The 18,176-nt window shown below is 43.6% G+C and overlaps 1 protein-coding gene across 1 annotated transcript in view; it reads right to left on the reverse strand.

Moving 5' to 3' along the window:
- Nucleotides 1–3,861: 3,861 nt before the first annotated feature.
- The window catches only part of ZRANB1 (zinc finger, RAN-binding domain containing 1), a 30,287-nt gene continuing 15,972 nt past the window's right edge, over nt 3,862–18,176 (reverse strand). Inside the window, exons 5-11 of the mRNA XM_009865816.1 lie at nt 18,037–18,174; nt 15,608–15,679; nt 14,442–14,640; nt 10,815–10,935; nt 9,834–9,963; nt 5,002–5,231; nt 3,862–4,080 (exon numbers count right to left, since the gene is read on the reverse strand). Coding sequence (XP_009864118.1) covers nt 3,862–4,080; nt 5,002–5,231; nt 9,834–9,963; nt 10,815–10,935; nt 14,442–14,640; nt 15,608–15,679; nt 18,037–18,174 — 1,109 coding nt within the window. The remainder of the gene's footprint in view (nt 4,081–5,001; nt 5,232–9,833; nt 9,964–10,814; nt 10,936–14,441; nt 14,641–15,607; nt 15,680–18,036; nt 18,175–18,176) is intronic.

Consider the following 18,176-nt stretch of genomic DNA (forward strand, 5'->3'; position numbering starts at 1 on the left):
GAAGCCAAGGGTGGCCGCAACCACAGGCTGGAGAGCTGCGAGCTCAACAAGGGGAGAAACGAGGAGATGCCCGAGGGTTACGGGCTCAAGGAGACGTTTTGCTAAGGGACAGGAGTTTTACGAGTTCTCCTCCGCTGTTGAGTTTTGAGCACCTGCCGTGCAAACGCCGGCAGAACCGCACAGAGAGCTGTGGAAGCGGAAAGGGAAGAGCATCGTGTGATCAACAGCGAAGCATCAGCAGGCGAAACGCCGTGACTCTCCGCTGGGAAACTATGGGGGAAAGTTCTTTTTCAGGACACGGTCTAGTGGTCACAGTGGTGTCGCGCCGACGGTTGGACGTGACGATCTTAAAGGTCTTTTCCAACCTCAGTGATTCTACAGAAGAAACGGGAGCTAAAGAGGTGCTGGAGATTTGTGCCGTCATTGTGCTCAGGGCAGGCAGGGAGAGAGGCTCTCCCATGGTGAGGGATGTCAGAGCAGCTTAAAAAAAAAGCAGCTGGAAGGTGACAGATATTAAGTAAAACCTAAAAAAAGAAAGGGGTAAGGGAAGTCACTGAACAAAAGGGGAGTGAAAGAAAAAGAAGGGTCTCTAAGCACACAAACCGATTTTGTTAATGGAGGAAACACAAGGTAGTGGTAACTTGTCGTAAGCCATGCACAGCAGAACTTTGGAAGAATCCAGAATTACTAAATTTTTAATATATTAAAAACAAAAGAAATACAGGGATTTTTCACTGAGGAATTAATAAATAAAACCAGAAAAAAAACCAAACCAAAAACGACCAGATGTCAAGGAGGTAGCAATGAAAAGCCAAGTCCTGTGCTAGGAAAGCTTGTGCTGCCACGAGCGATAATAGGAGGAAAATAATATTGAGAAACCCAATTTTTTATATGTAGATATACTTGGCTGAAAGAGCAGAACCTGCCAACAAGCTGCAAGGGAGGGTTTGCAAATTAATCTCGGTATCGGTAAACTTTCAAGTATGTAATTCAAAGAGAGGACCCATGAACATACACCGACCACTGGGCTAGCACAAAGCAGGGGTTTGCATCTCTTTAATCTACAGGTACATGAGGTTTGGATTACTTTGATTCCAAAAAAAAAAAAAAAAAAAAAAAAAAATACTTCACCAGTTCCGAAACAACCCGTGAAGCACCGTTCACCTGGACAAACCATTTTACAGCACATCGGAACGAAACAATAAATGATCAAGAGAAGCCAAGAGCTCTGAAGTACCAGGACTGTCCTCTCGAACCAGAACTTGATAAATACCGGAGAGCACGCTGCATGCTTTTGGGGAAAAAAAAAAATAAAAATAATAAAATAAACCAGCTGAACTGACTGCGCGGTGAACTTCCACTCGCTACGGTGACGTGCTGGTTGGGGACGGGGACAGTCGGGCCGCGAGGCAGCAGACGGAGGAAGCTGCGCTCGTCGGATTTGGCTCAAGGTAAGATTTTTTCACATTGGTTAATTCTCCCCATGTCACAAGGAAGCTTTTGGCTTCCTGAAACGGAACTGTGCTGCCCAACGCCAGAGGGGCTGGGGGATGCTAAAACTCCACACGGCGTTTTACCCACCCCTCGCAGGAGCCTACCGAGGGTAGGAGCTCATCCTTTTGTCCCTTCCAGCGGTGGTCTGCACGGGGGAAGCTGGTCCTGGGTAAGCCAGGATGGGAATTTGCAGCGATCCGGTGGCTGAACGAGAACTTCCGAAGCCAACGTGCTCAGCCCTGAACCGGGAGGACGTCCAGGAGCGTCGCCGGGTCGCACCGCGATGACGCCGCCCACCCACCGAGCCCGCACCTCGGATCGTGGAAATTCTCATCCCAGCTTGCTCCGCACTCAGTTCCCCCGACAGAAAAGCTTCGTGACCTCAGCTAGGGAAGGTATAAAAAGGATTTCACTGCAAGGACCGAAAAAAAAAATAATTAAAAAAAGTACTAATTTAGAAAGCAAACTTGAAACAAGACCATGTGCTTGTGAAGAACCTCTGAGAGTATCTGCAGGTTGCCTATTTAGTTCAGGTAACTCCTGGGGACGTTGCAGAGAAGCATGCAGTCTTTTACCTGAAAATTTGCGCATGCACCAACCGGAGGAGATCTAGCAGCCAAGGAAAAAAAAAGAAAAAGTGAAGATATTTCATAATAAACCCCAAGGGGTGACGGGCAGATTGCTCAGTTAATACAGTACTTCATCATTTCTAGACTTTTGGTGTCGTCACCAAGTTTCTGGAGGAGTTTGTGCACGTTTCACCACCATCTAAGCAGCATTTGGAAGAAAAAGCAGCAAGTTCCTCAGGGTTTCCATAGCTCTGAACTACATCAAAAATATGTGCTATGGGGCTTCCTTCCAAATTCTAATTAAAACAATTTCATCTACTGCGAAATTCCTCAAGTCAACCACCACACCATCGAAAGTGCTTTTCAAGACACCCTGAATTGCACCATATACGTAAAAACTGGCGTTAACCTTTAGTGTTTCAATGAGATTTTTAGATCAACTTTATCCATTACAGGTTACATGGCTAAAGTTATCAAATATAATAAAATTTCTACTGGAGAATATACTCTGAACTTACAATCTCAGGAACTTACAGAAGTTTAAGTATGGCCACATCAATCAACATGCAAGAAATTCCCAGGTTTACATAGTGAGAAAAAAAATAAAATATCTATAACACAGTGCTTTTAAAAACAACTTTAGCATAGATTCTTCTTTTTAATTAGGACTGTCGAGTGTATTCTCACTAGATTTAACCGGGGTGGGGGAGTAACCCTTTGAAAAGGTGGTTTTTTTTTTTCATTTGCAGCAACGTTTAAGTTGATGAAAGAATAAATTATAATAAAGCCACACGTTGTTTGTATCACAGCAAGACGCAGTTCCGACAATATGAAATTCTCAAGCATGTCCGAGTTGTCAAATTTCACGCAATTTTGTTTAGTAAATGCTCACTGGAATAGAATCCCTATATTTTAGATATTCTCTGAATAAATATTCTTAACGTATACCAAAAGGAATCTATTAACTATTAGAAGAAAAAGAAAAAAATACAAAAAACCCCAACCAAACACCTTTTCAGGAAACAAATCACTTCACTCAATGAAAAATTTAGCTTCTCTTCCAGTTTGTTCCGGACAATTTAGATTTTATTACATGGGCACAGCAGTAACTAAAATATTAGTAAAACAATGACCGGATCTTTTTTAATTTATGGTTTTTTTGCTTATGGACTTGCTGTGGATATTTTGTGCAAAGAAAAAAAAAAAAAAACCCTCACAGTCTGACCTGGGCGCTAGTGAGATTTCACAGAAAAGGGCCTTTCCCAAAAAACATGTCAGAGTATCTAAAAGGTGACGCAGAATCCCAAGTTCTACTGTAAAAGAATCTCGGAGGGAGGAGACATCCATCTACCATGTGCTTTCTTAAGTGCCCTTATTTGAAAAAAAAACCAAACAAAACAAAAACTTCCTTGCAATAATTAAGATGCTGGTATACTTTTCCTATTACACAACCTCTTACACAACCACATGCGGTACATTTATAGACAGATTTACAATCGGAAAGAAAAAAACGTGGTTTGTTTCTTTGTTTTTCCTGTCTTGATAATAAAATCAGCTGTTTTTCGTTTCTTTGTGTTGATACAAACTGTAGTCCAGCCCGTTTTCGCTCTCTTCACGCAGCAGGCGAGCTCCTAGACTCTCTCCGTGCCGGTTAGAAAAAAAAACCCACAAAAAATCCTTTTGCAGCACGTTTCCCCTAGAACCGGGTCGCTCCCCAACAAGGAACTGCTAGAGCACAACGCTAACTCCGGGTCGGACACTTCCGCGCCGGTCGTTTTCTTTCCCCGTTCCTTCGTCGTCACTCGTCGTCGTCGTCCTCGTCTTCCTCGCCGTCCGAGAGGGACGTGCAGGGGCGGATCTGCCGGTAGCGATCGAGCCACTTCTCCACCATCTGGGTGACCAGCGGGTGGTTGCGCCGGCGAGAGCTTTTCTGCATCGCGACCAGGACCCCTCCTTCCGTCACGCAGCAGTCCAGCCACTCCCGGAGCAGCTTTTCCTGCTGCTCCTCGTTACCTATCTTTGGGGCAGAGAAAAGAGATGGAGGGTTGAAACACGACTTTCCAGCACCCCAGGACACCCGGGGCGAGGGGTTCCCTTCTGAAGGCGACGGGGTCAGCGCGCGGCTGCGGCCCACCAGGAGTCTCTGACAGCCAAGTTGATTTTCATGCTGCATTTCCAACCAAAATTTCAAGGCTCTGGAAATATATTCTCCAGTTATTCTTCCTTTCTAAATTTTTCAAGTGTGTGTCTCCAATACAGCCTTTCTAATATTTCATCTGCAAGCAACTAATTATTTACAGTGGGTACCATATATAGAAGGAGGATAAAACAGCCTTCTGCCTTTACAAAACAGATTTAGGAGTCTACCAGTTCTTGACATGAAACATTTCCTCAATAAAAGTTATTTATTACTGAAAAAACAACCCTCTCTAGACTTAAAGCCCATACTTTTTCTCCTCTGCCTACAGGATGCCCACTTTTTTGCAATTACTTCACGTTCCTTGCCCCACGCGCACAACTTCACGAAGTGGTTCTCTGCCTTTATCAAAGAAGAAACAAGGAGAGTTTCATTAGGAAAAAAAAAAAAGCAGAGCACACTGTAACTACTAGCCCATAATGTGTTACATCCTTTAAACAAATAAGGGAAAAAAGGCTATTTGTGTCTTGCAACAGTGTCAGAAGCCTTATTTCTGGGTCCTTTTCAAGGTACGCTCGTATTCACGTGCACAAAGTCACTCTCAAATTACAGAGCTAATAAACGTGCCTCAAATCTGTGGGGAAATATCTTCCAGAATCACCTCGAGTGTCCTTTAACGAGTGTCCCAGCAGGCTTCCCAAAACTCCTCGATAATTCCTCGAATCCCAGAGATCGCGGAGGCCACCCCAGCTGAATCGAGCAGCGGGGATGAAGGCTCCCGGCCCCGCGGCTACTTCTTACCTCTTGAGCAGAAAGGAAGTGAATGTGCAATAATTTCCTCTCGCTGTCCACCAACGGCAGGAACGTCACAGTAACGTCGTCATCGGTGTTCAGGTTAGCACCAGCGCCTCGATTGCCGTAACCGTCGTTCTCCATCGCGACCAGGGCGGAGAAGTGGCCCCTCGTGTAGCCCAGAGCGATGGGGCTCTTCCAACAAAAGCTCTGTTCCCATAACAAAGGCAAATACACACCTGGGGCAAAGGAAAACAAAGGGTAAGACTCAGAACTGCGGTGTTCGACAACCAAAAAAGCAGAATTTCTAGCCAAACCTCTCGCTTTGGGCCAAACACCGCACCAGAAGCACATTAACAAGAGTTTTTTGGTTGGATCTAAACCACTCCAGGTCACCTTTTTCAGTACAGCTTATTATTATTAGGTTAACGTGAAGTCAGTCAAGTATCTCTGCAACTGTCCACGTTTAGACGTCAAAGCCATTACAACGGCAGCCAATACCACGCTCCCATTCCCCTAAAATCTACAGTCTGTTGGATGGTGATGAAAAAAAAAATAAAAACAAGGTTAGAAAAGCAGTTTTTCATATTCTGTAACCCTTCTTAAAATTAACAATTGTAAAGGAAAAAAACTAAATCAGATTCTGCATCACAGAAATAAAAGCTACAGTCAGATGTCTGTTTTTACTGGAACAAAAATTCCACCATCTGCTTACAAAATTTACTATTAAGAGAACTTAGTGCAGCAGATATTATTCAGCACCTAAACACGTAGCCCATCCCAGGGACAATGGGACTTCTTGTAAATATTGTATTAACAGATTAAATTACCCCACATCAATTATGCAAATCAACTCTCAAAAAAATACAAATCAAAAAACAGAAACAACAAAAAAAACAACCATAAAAAACCCAAATCAACAGCCAAAAAACAACAGAACACCAAAAAGCTAACACTGTTCTGCCCAGATACAACAAATTACTGATGTCACAGATTTGGAATAAAAAAAAAAAACAAAAAAACCAGTTTTTCTCCCCACCCGTTTCTCAACAGTAATTTGCTTGAGGTGTGCGAAGTCTCAAAATAACACCAGAACTCCTTTCTTCCAGGAACAGACCTCATGCTCCGGCAAGAGCCGCTGCCTTACGTACCTTGTGACGGATTAAAAATAGCCCCGCGCCACGCGACGCGCGCGCGTAGCATAGCAACCCGGCAGCGGGCAGCTGCCGCCAAAACAAGGTGCTTCGCTTCTCCCCCAGCACCCGCGGAGACGGGAGGGCAGCCTCAAAAAAATGGAAAATCGGAGCCACAGGGGTGGTTTCGGGGGTTTTGCTTAAATTTAGAACTCGTCCTGTTTTGCCGCAACAGAGTTTAGTGACCGATAGTAAACATTTGTCCCTTTGCTTCTCCCATTCTTGAGTCAGCAATCAAGAAATACCCAAAAAGTCTCCACCATAAGAGGGACGTGGAGCTGTTGGGACGAGTCCAGAGGAGGCCACCAAGCTGACCCAGGGGCTGGAGCAGCTCTGCTGCGAGGACAGGCTGAGGGAGCTGGGGCTGTTCAGCTGGAGAAGGGAAGACTCCGAGGGCACCTTATCCCTGCCTGCAGTGCCTGAAGGGACCCACAGGGAGGCTGGGGAGGGACTTTGTACAAGAGTGTCCAGTGACAGGACAAGGGGAGATGGATTTAAATTGAAGGAGAACAGATTTGGATTGGAAAAAATTCTTCAGGACGAGGGTGGCAAGACTCTGGAATAGATTGTCCAGAGAAGCTGTGGCTGCCCCTTCCCTGGAGATGCTCAAGGCCAGGTTGGATGAGGTCGTGAGCAACCTGGGCTGGTTAAGAGGTGTCCCTGCCCATGGCAGGGGGTTGGATCAGACGAGCTCTAAGGTCCCTTCCAGCCTAGGCCATTCCATGATTCTCCGACCTAAGGGCAAATCCATTTAATACTTTCTTGGTGCTCCCTTCCTTCCATCTCCATTACAATGAAGTAACTCACCAGAAGATGCAGAACAAGGGACAAGCGTTAACCAAAAAACGCCGAGCCTTTACGCTCATCCCCACCCAGCCACGCTCGTGCTCCCCTTCCTCGGCAGGACAGGGGAGAAAACAGAATGAAAAGAGGAGGGCAGGGAGACCACTCACTGGGTACCATCACGGGCAGAACAGAATCAAATTGGAGAAGACTAATTTATTGCCATTTAATACCAACAGTTAACTCCCTGCTGCCCTAAACTGGTGGATTTTGGCCCCAAGCACCACCCAACGTTGTCAGGGCGACCAAAATCACCAAAAGGGTCCTCTATGGGCATTTCATGTGTCACCTAACAACGCAGCGCTCCTGCTCCAGGTACAGCTATGTGACCCTTTCAGAGTGGAAATAACCCAATTGCTTCCACATTATCTCCGTGTCAGAATTTAGCAGCTTTTTGGAAATTTCTTTTCACCATCGTTTTATCTCGGTAAAAGCGTCAGACTAATAATTTCCCCATGAAAGATGTGTTACACTTTCCATTCCTCCTCGACACCATGCGCTGAGCTCTGTAAGACTGGAATTTCAAGCACAGCCAGGTACAACACTGACCACTCTTAAATTTTACAAAAGTCAATCTGATATAAACTGAGAATGTAGTGGAGGAACAGCAGATGCGCACACAAACCACAGAAAATCGGAGTATGGGCCAACCCATCCTGGAAGCCATCCGCACAGGATTTAGTTTCAATCAATCAACTTTTTTCCTGTTTAATTTTAAAAGCTGTATCTTCATGTCACTAAATCCATGCAGCTAGACCAGCAGCACCCCAAAGGCTGGGTAAACGCATCTTTCACTGTCAAAGCCTTAATATTTCAAGAAGCATTAGCAGTCAGTTGCAATCTAGGAAACAAGAACGTCAGTTCTGGGAGTCACGGTAGTTAGAGGGAGGATGCCAAGTCTAAAGGATCTCTGGAAAAGAAAATTCTGATCAGGGAAAAGATTTTGCGGGTGGATGAGGATGTGTGTGGTACCTCCCAAGGTGCTACGAACTGAATCGCAACGCTGAGCGAGCATTAAAAAAATTATTGATTTCCCCATCTCTTCAAGAGAAGCCCAAGCACCCCTCGAAGCTTCACCGCAGGGAAACGCGCTGAGCAAAGCTCACGCACCCAAAGAGCGAAATCTCGTGCCGCTGACAGGAGGCCTGGCCCTGGCACTCCACAGCACTCCGAGTCCAATGGCTGTTTGGTTTCAGCTCTGCTGCCAGCGTTTAATTAGCACATGTTAACCACAAAAATGCGGTCGGACGGGGACAGAAGTAACTTCAAGTAGTTTGACACGAGGCTCCCGAGTTCACCTGCTCGCAGCGTCGCGTGTTTCTGCGGATGGATGGACGGATGTGGCTTGTGGCGAGCAAATCACAAGTCGTAAATATCTGTCTGGCTAAATTCCTGGAAACACGTGTCCAGTGAAAGGTTGTCCCAGACACTCGGTCACCCTCTGCCTCACAGAGCATGAAAACAATTTCAGCATATTTAGGCCACGTAACACTTGTCTGCCTCAACGCCCAAAATAAAAACATTTTGTGAACCACCTGGGCCGTCTGAATTAAAGCAACACAAACCTGAGGAGTCAGATCTAGATCACGTGAATTCCTGTTCTCTCCCCGCCTATCCTGTCACCGTCTCCACTAAAAGATAATGTGCGACTGCCCAGCGTACCAAATTTCTACACTCTTCAAAAAAGTATTTAATTTCTTCACATAACAAAGCTTTAGTTTCCTCACTTAGTAGCCAAACAGCTTCTCAGATTTTCTGAAAACATTAAATAGTTGTAATGAGTTGACATGAACTCCACAGCTTGGATTTCTTCTCTTTGTTACTTTTTTTGCCTCGTCTGAACTCTGTGCACTTCTTTCGAAAGCACAAACGAAGAGATGGTTTGGGGAAATCCTCCACCAAGCTATAAATAAATCGTGATGTATTGGTGAGAAGTGCCCCATCAAACAGTCGCTGCCACATGGGTTTACGTTGCTGCCGAGCACACACAGATGCTCTCGATCCCCTCTTATGTTTCTATTCTGTAAATAATGTAGTGTTAGCATGTAATTTAGAGGAAAGTTGTCCAAGCCTGTCAGTGGCTTGCAAAACAGAATACACACCTTGAGAAACCCACAAACATATGTCCAAGTAAAACCAGACTGAGTTTCCTAAACATCTTCCTGTTAAAAACTTCCTGGAATTCACTTTTGCAGAAAGCGAGATTTACAGTATCAGTTGATCAGCATTTCCTAATTGTAACTAAGTCACCTGATCTTACATCTCATGTAGTAACTGCTCGTGGAGCAGCTACGAAAAGAACCCCTTCCTCCTTTTCAGCCTCCATGCCCACACATTCAGGTCACCACCTCTTTTACTTTAATAAACTACAAGAAAAAAAAAAGAAGAAAAACAAAAAAACAAGCTTAACTTGATCATTCTCCACCTGCTTTAACTTCTCTACCCTTTGGAATTCCAAAGTCTATTTATTAAACCTCTCGCGTCCTACAGCAGTACAAACCACAAAGCTTCTGGTTAAGTCTTCCCAGCCAGAATATTTTATATAAATGACAGACCTTTTAAAGGCATGGTGGTGGGAGTCTAAACACGTTTTTACAGTGGCTACAGGCAGCGTGCCCGCTATATAATAAAAAACTGCAAGTTTTGAGGGGGTTGTTTTGTTCTTTTTAATGAAAGTCTACCTACACCATTCCATCTTCTTCCAGGCAGTAGCTTAATGCCACTCAGCTTTCAACATCCTTTATGATTTATAGCTGAACATTTTTCAAACGGGATTTGAAAAAAAAAAATAACTGAAGGGCTTACCTTGAAAGCGGGTATATCCTAGTGTTTCTCCTCGGAAACTCTTATAATATTTTACTCCATAAACTATAATTGGTCTTCTAAGAATATGTGCAAGTACAAAAATGTGTGTCTGCTCCAAACTCGCTCCAGGCTGAACCAAACACAAAAGAAAGACACCGCTTGAAACAGAACTTAGCATTCTCTACTTTGAAATTTGAAAAACAGGCTCCGAATGGAGACAGAAAATGCTTTTAAGAAGGATCTACCTTTGAAAGGAAAAGCAGAAAATTGGAAGACTAATATACATCAGTTGGAAATGAGTAAAAGTATTTCAGCTTGCATGAGAACTTAACCTGTCAGTAGTAATTCTTTGTCCTACTGCCCAGATTCAATCTCAACGTATTTCATTCCTCAGTTAGAAGCGAAACTCTACATAATATCGGCCTAAAAATAATTCACACATCTGACAACAGGTTAAGGTAAATACCTTTTGATGACAGGAAAAGAGCACATCGCCAAAAAATCGCACCAGAATCATGCTTATACTTTAAAAGAGGAGCTAAAAATACTCCTATACTTGGAAGCTTATAGGAATGTAAATCTCCTTTTGAAGGGGAGTTATAAAATACGAGCTTGCCAAAGCTTAAGTAGTGTAAGCTAAGATTTGCAGGTATGTTCTAGGAGGTTAAATGCTGCAGGAGTCAGCAGGACATTAAATAGATGATTATGAATTATTTTATTCTACAAACTTCCTTCTGACGCTGACACATACTTTTCTGTACTGTACTGCTTAATGGCAAGCTCAGAAATTAGAATTTTAAATGAAGCTTTCCATCTTGGCAGAAGAGTGCACCCAATAATACTTTAAGATTGCTGGCCTATGAGGAGTGTTTTCCTTTATGCGCAGAAATTCTTATTATTGAGAACACCCCAAGTTCTCAAAATTTCTTTTTGGAGGTTAAAATATCCTTTCTAGCAGCAATCTTAAGGAATTTTTCTTACCTGGCTTGCAAGAGAGAGTATGAATGCCCAATCCTCCTGCCACTGTTCCTCTCGCAACGAGAAATGTAAACCAAAGCTTTGCGAATACCACGATTCCCACTCTTTCAAGCGTGTGTAGAACCTAAAATGTGGGAGAGAGAGGGAGAAGTAAAGACAAAAACTATTTACTCAACTACCACACACTTGGTAACAACACTCAACTCTTGTTTTGAAGCCTTATTTAGGATTATTTCAGTGTTGATGCATGGGGAGCATAACCAAGACGTTCGGTTTCACAGGAGAGCTGCTCACTCTTCTCACACAACCAGCACATTCACTCCACGAGCCAATTAACTCCAAAGTCCTTGAGTATCAGCTTCACACAGACTACAGTTAAGAGGTAGAATCTGTTTTCTATCCGTTTTTGGAGCAAAGAGTACAGTAATTTCACATAAAGCACTGTGGATAAGAATCGAACACAGAAAAACTGGGATTTATCCAATTTACTCTGCAAGTTTTGAAGTCACGGGATTTCTGTTTTTCTGACTGAATGAAAATCAGCATTTTTGTACGCTAGTTGAGTCCTGATGTTTTATACTACTTAATCAATTGCAAAAAAAAAAAAAAAAAAAAAGACCAACACATTCAAAAGCAGATGCTGGCTTTATATAACTTTAAGCCCAGCCTCACCACTATGCGACAGAATGGCCACGATTTCCCATTCGAACAGGGGTTTAGTGACGAGCACTAAGCCAACTTTTAAACAATGGCCTTTACTGTGAATACAAAGAAACCATTCTGAAGTTCAGCTTATTAAAACCAAAATTATTGCAATGAGCTCATTTAATTAAAATCTGGGAAAATTAACAGACAGAAAGTGCGTGTGGAAGAAACCATTCCTATGTTTTCAATAAAGATGGAATCATTCTAAAATCTTGGTGTATGTATCTGTCGCCAACCAGGCTGGCTCTCCCAAGTACAGCTAAAACTTGTGTGGGGCTTAAAAGGTTTTACTACTACTAGTAAGAGCTTCTAACAGGTGTATGTGCTCACTCATAGCAATATATCCACAGGGAATATTCTGGCTTTATCTACTTTCCAGTTTCTATCCGAAGACATCAACTATTTCCAGCTTTGCAGCTCAGAGATATTTTGCCTGTTTCCCCACAGAAGCCTCTAACCAAGCACCTTGTGCTAAATTAATTAATCACCAGGTCTCCTGCAAGAGGTTTGATCAGGTTCTGCTAAAGAGAAAGGAAAAAAAGGAGTGCGAGAAGAAAAAAAAAGGAGGGGAAAAAATACAACACAAAACTACTCCTGCAAAAGCTTTACTGTGAAACTGTTTTCCTAAAGAATTTTCCTCCTTGAGGATAGAGTTATCTGCAGATGCTCACAGGACGAAGACTTGCAGAGAGAAGGCTCAAGATTTTGACTTTACTTAAAACCAAACTTTTCCATCTAACACAAAAGAACTGAACGCACTCATACAAAAATCCTCTGAAAGCCAACTTAGGGCATCCTCCCATTCTCCACCAAAAGCTAACAGTGGAACACAAAAGGGCACAAACGAGAACACACTTTTGAGGAAACTAAAAGTGCAGTCATTGAAAAGGTGAGTGGAAAAGACTCCAGAGGCCAGAGCCTCTGGGAACTCCACTCCCGAGCTCTTTCTGAGCAGCAGACGCTGGGCTGTCACTAGTAAATAGGTTCTTCTTTGTTCAGCATCTGAACAAACGTAACAAAACGAGGCCAAATGAGTTACATGAACGTTTGGCGTCCGAATGCAAAAACATCCATTTTTAAGTGTCTTTGTGAAGGCTCTGAAAAACAATTCCACCGGAGAAAAGCCAAAGTGTACCTTAAAGCCACTGATGACAACGTCACTTCCAATCTGCCGTACGTCCTAGCCCACAAAATCAAATGTATTTTCCCCCATACGGGTCTATACAGCAAGTACAGGATGTGCAGCATGATCAGTTCATAGCAGACCTTAAGTTACAGACTTCTTGCACCCTCCATGTGGATTTTTTGAAAGGAATGATGACTCAGGGCTGATCTGGAATCATCACTAACACGTCAGCTGATTCTTCACCAATTTCCACCACTAACAGACTCTGCAGGCAGACCAGTTCCTACTGGTCGACAGTAGCAGACCCTCCCAGTCTGTACATTTAAGGATGTAGCTCTGTAGAGGTTTGTACTAGAACCTGAACTAAATTTTCTGATGATGAACTAGCAAATAAGATTATCCAGACCAAAGGCAGGCAACAGTACTCAAACAACTATAAAGGAATACATTAATCAGTTCCAAAAAAACGCACTTTGATTAACGATAAAAACAAAATAAACTGAGAGCAAAATGCAAGTTCTGACTAGAACACCAACTACAAAGCTCAACCAGATTTAATACACTCTAGGAGTGTTATGTTGGATGCAACAGTAAATCAACAACTGTTAACAGCAGCACTCTGAAAGATTGGTTTGAACTTCAATAGTCACAGCCCGGTTTTGGATACCGTGCTTGGTTTTGTTACCATGAAGAACAAAACCTGATCTATCACGAATTTCTATTCTGGCCTCGGGAGAACTGCCTGTGACGCCAGGGACGTTGCTGCGTGGTGGCGACGCACGCTCCGTTATACACAACCGTGAGGCAGCGTCAGATCCACTCGGAGGCAGGTTCTAGGGGAGAGCTGGTAGGGAAGCTGTGTTGAATCCCGCTCCGGATGCCAGCCTTGGGAGTCTACTCTGAAGAGCGGGCAGCTGGGGACAGCAATCCCAAAACCTACCTATACTATCCCTAAAATTAAACTTTGCTGTTGCCGTCCCGTACAGCACGGAGCAAAGGGACAGGCTGCCTGCTGACTGCATCTCCCTTGTCCTTCAACAACAGATGCAACCTAACTGCCCGGGTCTTTTTATTATTAGTCTTTATCAATCTTTTCCCTTCGTCCCATCACACGCTCGAGAGCTGTTGGACACTGCTGGGGGTCCAACAGTAAGAATTTTTCCTCCAGCAGAGACAAACCACAGTCTCGGACTAGAAGGTTGCCAGTGTAAAATAACACAAGTTGTTTTACAGAATGATAAACTAATTCCATGGCCAAATGACAACGCTAGTTAAATGTCAACACTCGGCTTTACTGCCATTATTTTAGCAGACAGAACAGGCACGAAAAGAGCAATACCGAATAAAGCTGTAACTAAGCAGATGGAATGAAAATACTGAGAAGTTTATACAGCACAAGGAGGCTATCTTCTATTAACAATCTTCTGCAAAGCCTCCACCAGGCAGCAAGGCATGGTATGCGCATGATTTACCGCACAAGTATACAAACCCTCCAGTCTTAGCAACAGCGGTCAGCGCCCCCTCGACAAGGACACGGCACAAAATACTTGGCTTAAAATGCTATTTGCTAGCATCACACACCAGCACCGAGTTTGGAACACCCCAGTTTCCAGCGCTCGCCTTTAAGACACGCTGGGATCAAGATCACGACGTGAATCACAGCGTGACTCGACATCTCGGAGGCGCAGAGCGCACAGCGAGCTGGGGAGCGATGGTTGTGCTTCTTTTGAACGCCGTACCGCTAACAACTGCTGCGGCACACGGCAAGCTGGCCTTCACATCGATATAAACCAACTCACCAATGCGAGCAGTCGTGTAAACTGTCGTGAAGAGCTTTCCGCAGCACTGAATCCTTGTCGTAAATGCCCCAGGTGGCCTGTAGGACTGAATCGAGCAGGCAGTCCCCCGCAGTCCGATTCCAAAGTGCGTATAATCTGCTGTCCAAGCGCGTACCCAGTTCCAGCGACCAGTTAATAATGGGAGACTCCTCTTCTAGCTCTGCAACGTGACAGTAACCGCTTTTAAAACGTGCGTTTGGTTGAAGTCTCAGAGGATCCAAACAGCACACTAATGGCAAAGCCTTAACAGCAGACACCATCTACATGAAAAAAAGGGAAGTTTTCCTTCATACTACAAAAAAACATGAACTACAGTGGCTAAAGATATTCCCTGGCCAAAAATATTGTCAGGAAAAGACAAAAAAAACCACAATCAAACAAAAATAAAAGCACCATATTGTCAGGAAAAGACAAAAAAAACACAATCAAACAAAAATAAAAGCACCCCACACCAAACCACCTTAATCCTCAAGTGATGTGGTGCTTTGTTACTGAAGTGAAAATATTTGTTTGGTCTTCTTGAGGCTGGTGCTGGTCTCTTCTCTCTAATTACTAATGACGGGACAAGGGGAAATGGCCTCAAGTTGCGTCAGGGGAAGGTTAGGTTGGATATTCGGAGGAAGTTCTTTACTGAAACTGGAACAGGCTGCCCAGGGAGGTGGTGGAGTCACCAACCCTGGAGGTGTTCAAAAAAAAAGTAGATCTAGCACTTGAGGCTGTGGTGTAGTGGTCGGGTGTGCTGGGATGAAGGTTGGACTAGATGATCTTCAGAGGTCCCTTCCAACCCCGAACATTCTGTGATTCTTTAAAGAGTTTCTGACTTAAAACTGTGAAGCTTTAAAAATCTTTAAAATTCAAAAGGTACGTTACAAGCAAGATTTCTACAGACTCCGTTCTCTCTCTGCCTCACAGAGGAAGTTATACAACATTAAACGTAACATTAAGATGTACATGTAAAAATAATTCCAGGGTGAAGATTAGCTTGAAAGCATCAAATCTATATTTAGAACAGAATCGGGCAACAAAGCCACATAGGTATACACACGCTTTTTTTTTTTTTTTTTAATCACAGAAGTGTTCTCTAATGAAAAGCAATGAGAGATTCTAGTCATTCTCAAAGCACTTACCTTTCTGAACATCTCTATCAAGCACTTCATCAAATAACTTTTCTTGGACTGTGGGCGGCAAGTCTTCAATATCTGGAAAAAGCAAATACAAAAGTCACTTTAGCATTACTGTAAAAGACACACGTTACCAGCTGATGCTCAAAACACAGGCAACAGCTTTTTCCCTATCGTCCCTAGCGTCTCCTCCGAGAAGCTGCTGATATTTTCAGCTCTGCCACTTGTGACCGTAGGTTTCACAGAGCGCGCTCAAGCAGGTCTGTGTCTCCGACTGACTGTCCTACCTTTTGTGCAGAAAGGATCGTCACAGCACGCGTAGGGTAAGAATGGATTTCTCTGAAGGAGAAAGTGAAGTAGAGAACCGCTTTGAGGTTAGGGGAAAAAAAAAAAATAGTATTTTCAATCCTGTTCTATTTAGGACAGGTTCAAACCTAAGAGATAGTTTTTCACCCATCTGAAGGGCTTCCCCTCCCTGGTCTCCCCCAGCAGACAGGTACAGTTTGCCCAGACGCTTGTTCTTGCACAGAGCATCCACCTCCAGCAGATTTCGAGGAACTAGTTCAGAGAACCCCAAAGGTTTTTAGAACGCAGTTTGCAGGTTAGAAAACAGAAAAAAAATAGGTGAACTACCGAGCTGTGACATGGAAAATGCCACTCGTGACAGCTGTTTCAAGAGCTTTACAGACAGAATCTGCAACTGTGGACCAATCTAATAAAAAAAGGGCAGGGAGAAGGCACCTCTTTTCTGACTCAAGTGTCAAGAAACACTATCACACATTCTACAACAAAAACATCTGCTCCATCTTAAAGATTTGCTCGTGGCCTGCATTTCAATACAGGATAAGCACTGAAGTGTTGCAGGGTGATCAGCAAGGAGAGAAACTTTGCTGGTTTCAGCATAATTCGAATCACAGAATTGTCAGGGTTGGAAGGGACCTTAAAGATCCTCTAGTTCCAGCCCACTGCCATGGGCAGGGACATCCCCCACTAGATCAGGCTGCCCAGAGCCCCATCCAGCCTGGCCTGAAAAAATCCCAGGGATGGGCCTGCCACCCCCTCTCTGGGCAACCTGTGCCAGGGTCTCACCACCCTCATGGGGAAGAACTTCTAAACTGCTAAACTTAAACACTCAGAAGTGAAGTGAAGTCCACTTTAAAGCATGTGAGCTGCTACTGAAGCACTGGGTGCAGGCAGGGTGCTGTGGGGTGGTCTTTTTGTATGATCTACTGGGGGTTTTTTAGACTAAGACTGGCTTATAGTGGCCAGGAATCAATTTAAAAGTTTTGCACCCCTGCATTGGCACTTTGGGAGGATCATACTAATTTATTCGAAAGATCGAGCAGAAACTGGTTCCTAAACTACATCATATAGGTAATATCTAAACAGGAATGTGTGATTTATATCACTGCCCTTAGAAACATTGCCTTGAAACCAGCTGCCAACTGCTGACTACAAGAAATGTTCAGCGACTAAGTGTAATGGAAGTGGAGATACAGTGACAGTCTTGATGTGCAGAAGCTTTTGAACATTCTTATTCCTTAGTTATTTAATGGCTGTTACACACGTCAAAAAACTGCACAGTGATTTAAGATGTGTCTCTTGAAAACACTGAGCAAATTCCTCCATTCTGGCAAAGCACAACGTTTCTCATGTGTGCTACAAAATTATTCTGTTGCTTCTCTTAAACCAGAAACAAAGTGTTAGTCTCCAGGCTCCGCCTACACCCACACCGTCTGCCCCTCAGACGTGACCCACAGAGCACAGCTGAACACAGCACCTCAAACAGAGCTGGCAGACACGTGGTAAATATTAGCCAGACTTTTTGAAGAGGACAAGATGAGGTAACGTTCAACCAAAGAGGTTCCAAATGCCATTCTTGCAGTGCTACTGCTTTTAGAAAAAAGCAACAAAGGGATGTGCTCATTAGTAGAGTTTCTATCTACATGATTTCTTACCTCTGGCAGCATTTCTATTAAAGGAAATAGCTACTGAAGATTAAAAGTCTCCAAGGAGCTTTTTGTTAACAGATAAACGTTCTCTTGATCGCAGGTACCTCAGAAATACTCCAAAAGTGCTACTGCTGTAGCCAGGTACAAATGCAAAGAATAGCTCTGGGCCTGAACAGAAAGGACTGCAAGCTGACATAGCTACTTGTTCAGCCCTATCAGAGCCCAGAAATATCCAATCTTAAACACATCCCTTCCTCAGAATACACCTCTTTTCTTCAGTTTCCTCATGTCTAAAGAGGTCAGCAAACGTTCACTTCACTGGAACAACATATGTGTTGAAGTGTGCAAATATGGAATATTAACGAGCAAATACATGTCTCCCACCATCAGAAAGTCACAATGTGTGTGTATATATAAAAATGCAATTCTCAAGTAGCAACAAAGTAATAAATCTTCCATCAGTAAGAAGAACTTTGCAACTACCTGCAGGTAACGTAAAAGTTACGAGGTCTGTCAGAAAATAGCAAGCAAAGTCTCCCTTTCGTTGATGAAGAGATGCAGCAATTTCACGACGAATCTGTTCCGTGACCTCCGGGCACACCATGGCAGGGAAGCACCTCGCT

The sequence above is a fragment of the Apaloderma vittatum genome, unplaced genomic scaffold, assembly GCF_000703405.1.
Source record: "Apaloderma vittatum isolate BGI_N311 unplaced genomic scaffold, ASM70340v1 scaffold10943, whole genome shotgun sequence".
Classification (NCBI taxonomy): Eukaryota; Metazoa; Chordata; class Aves; order Trogoniformes; family Trogonidae; genus Apaloderma; species Apaloderma vittatum.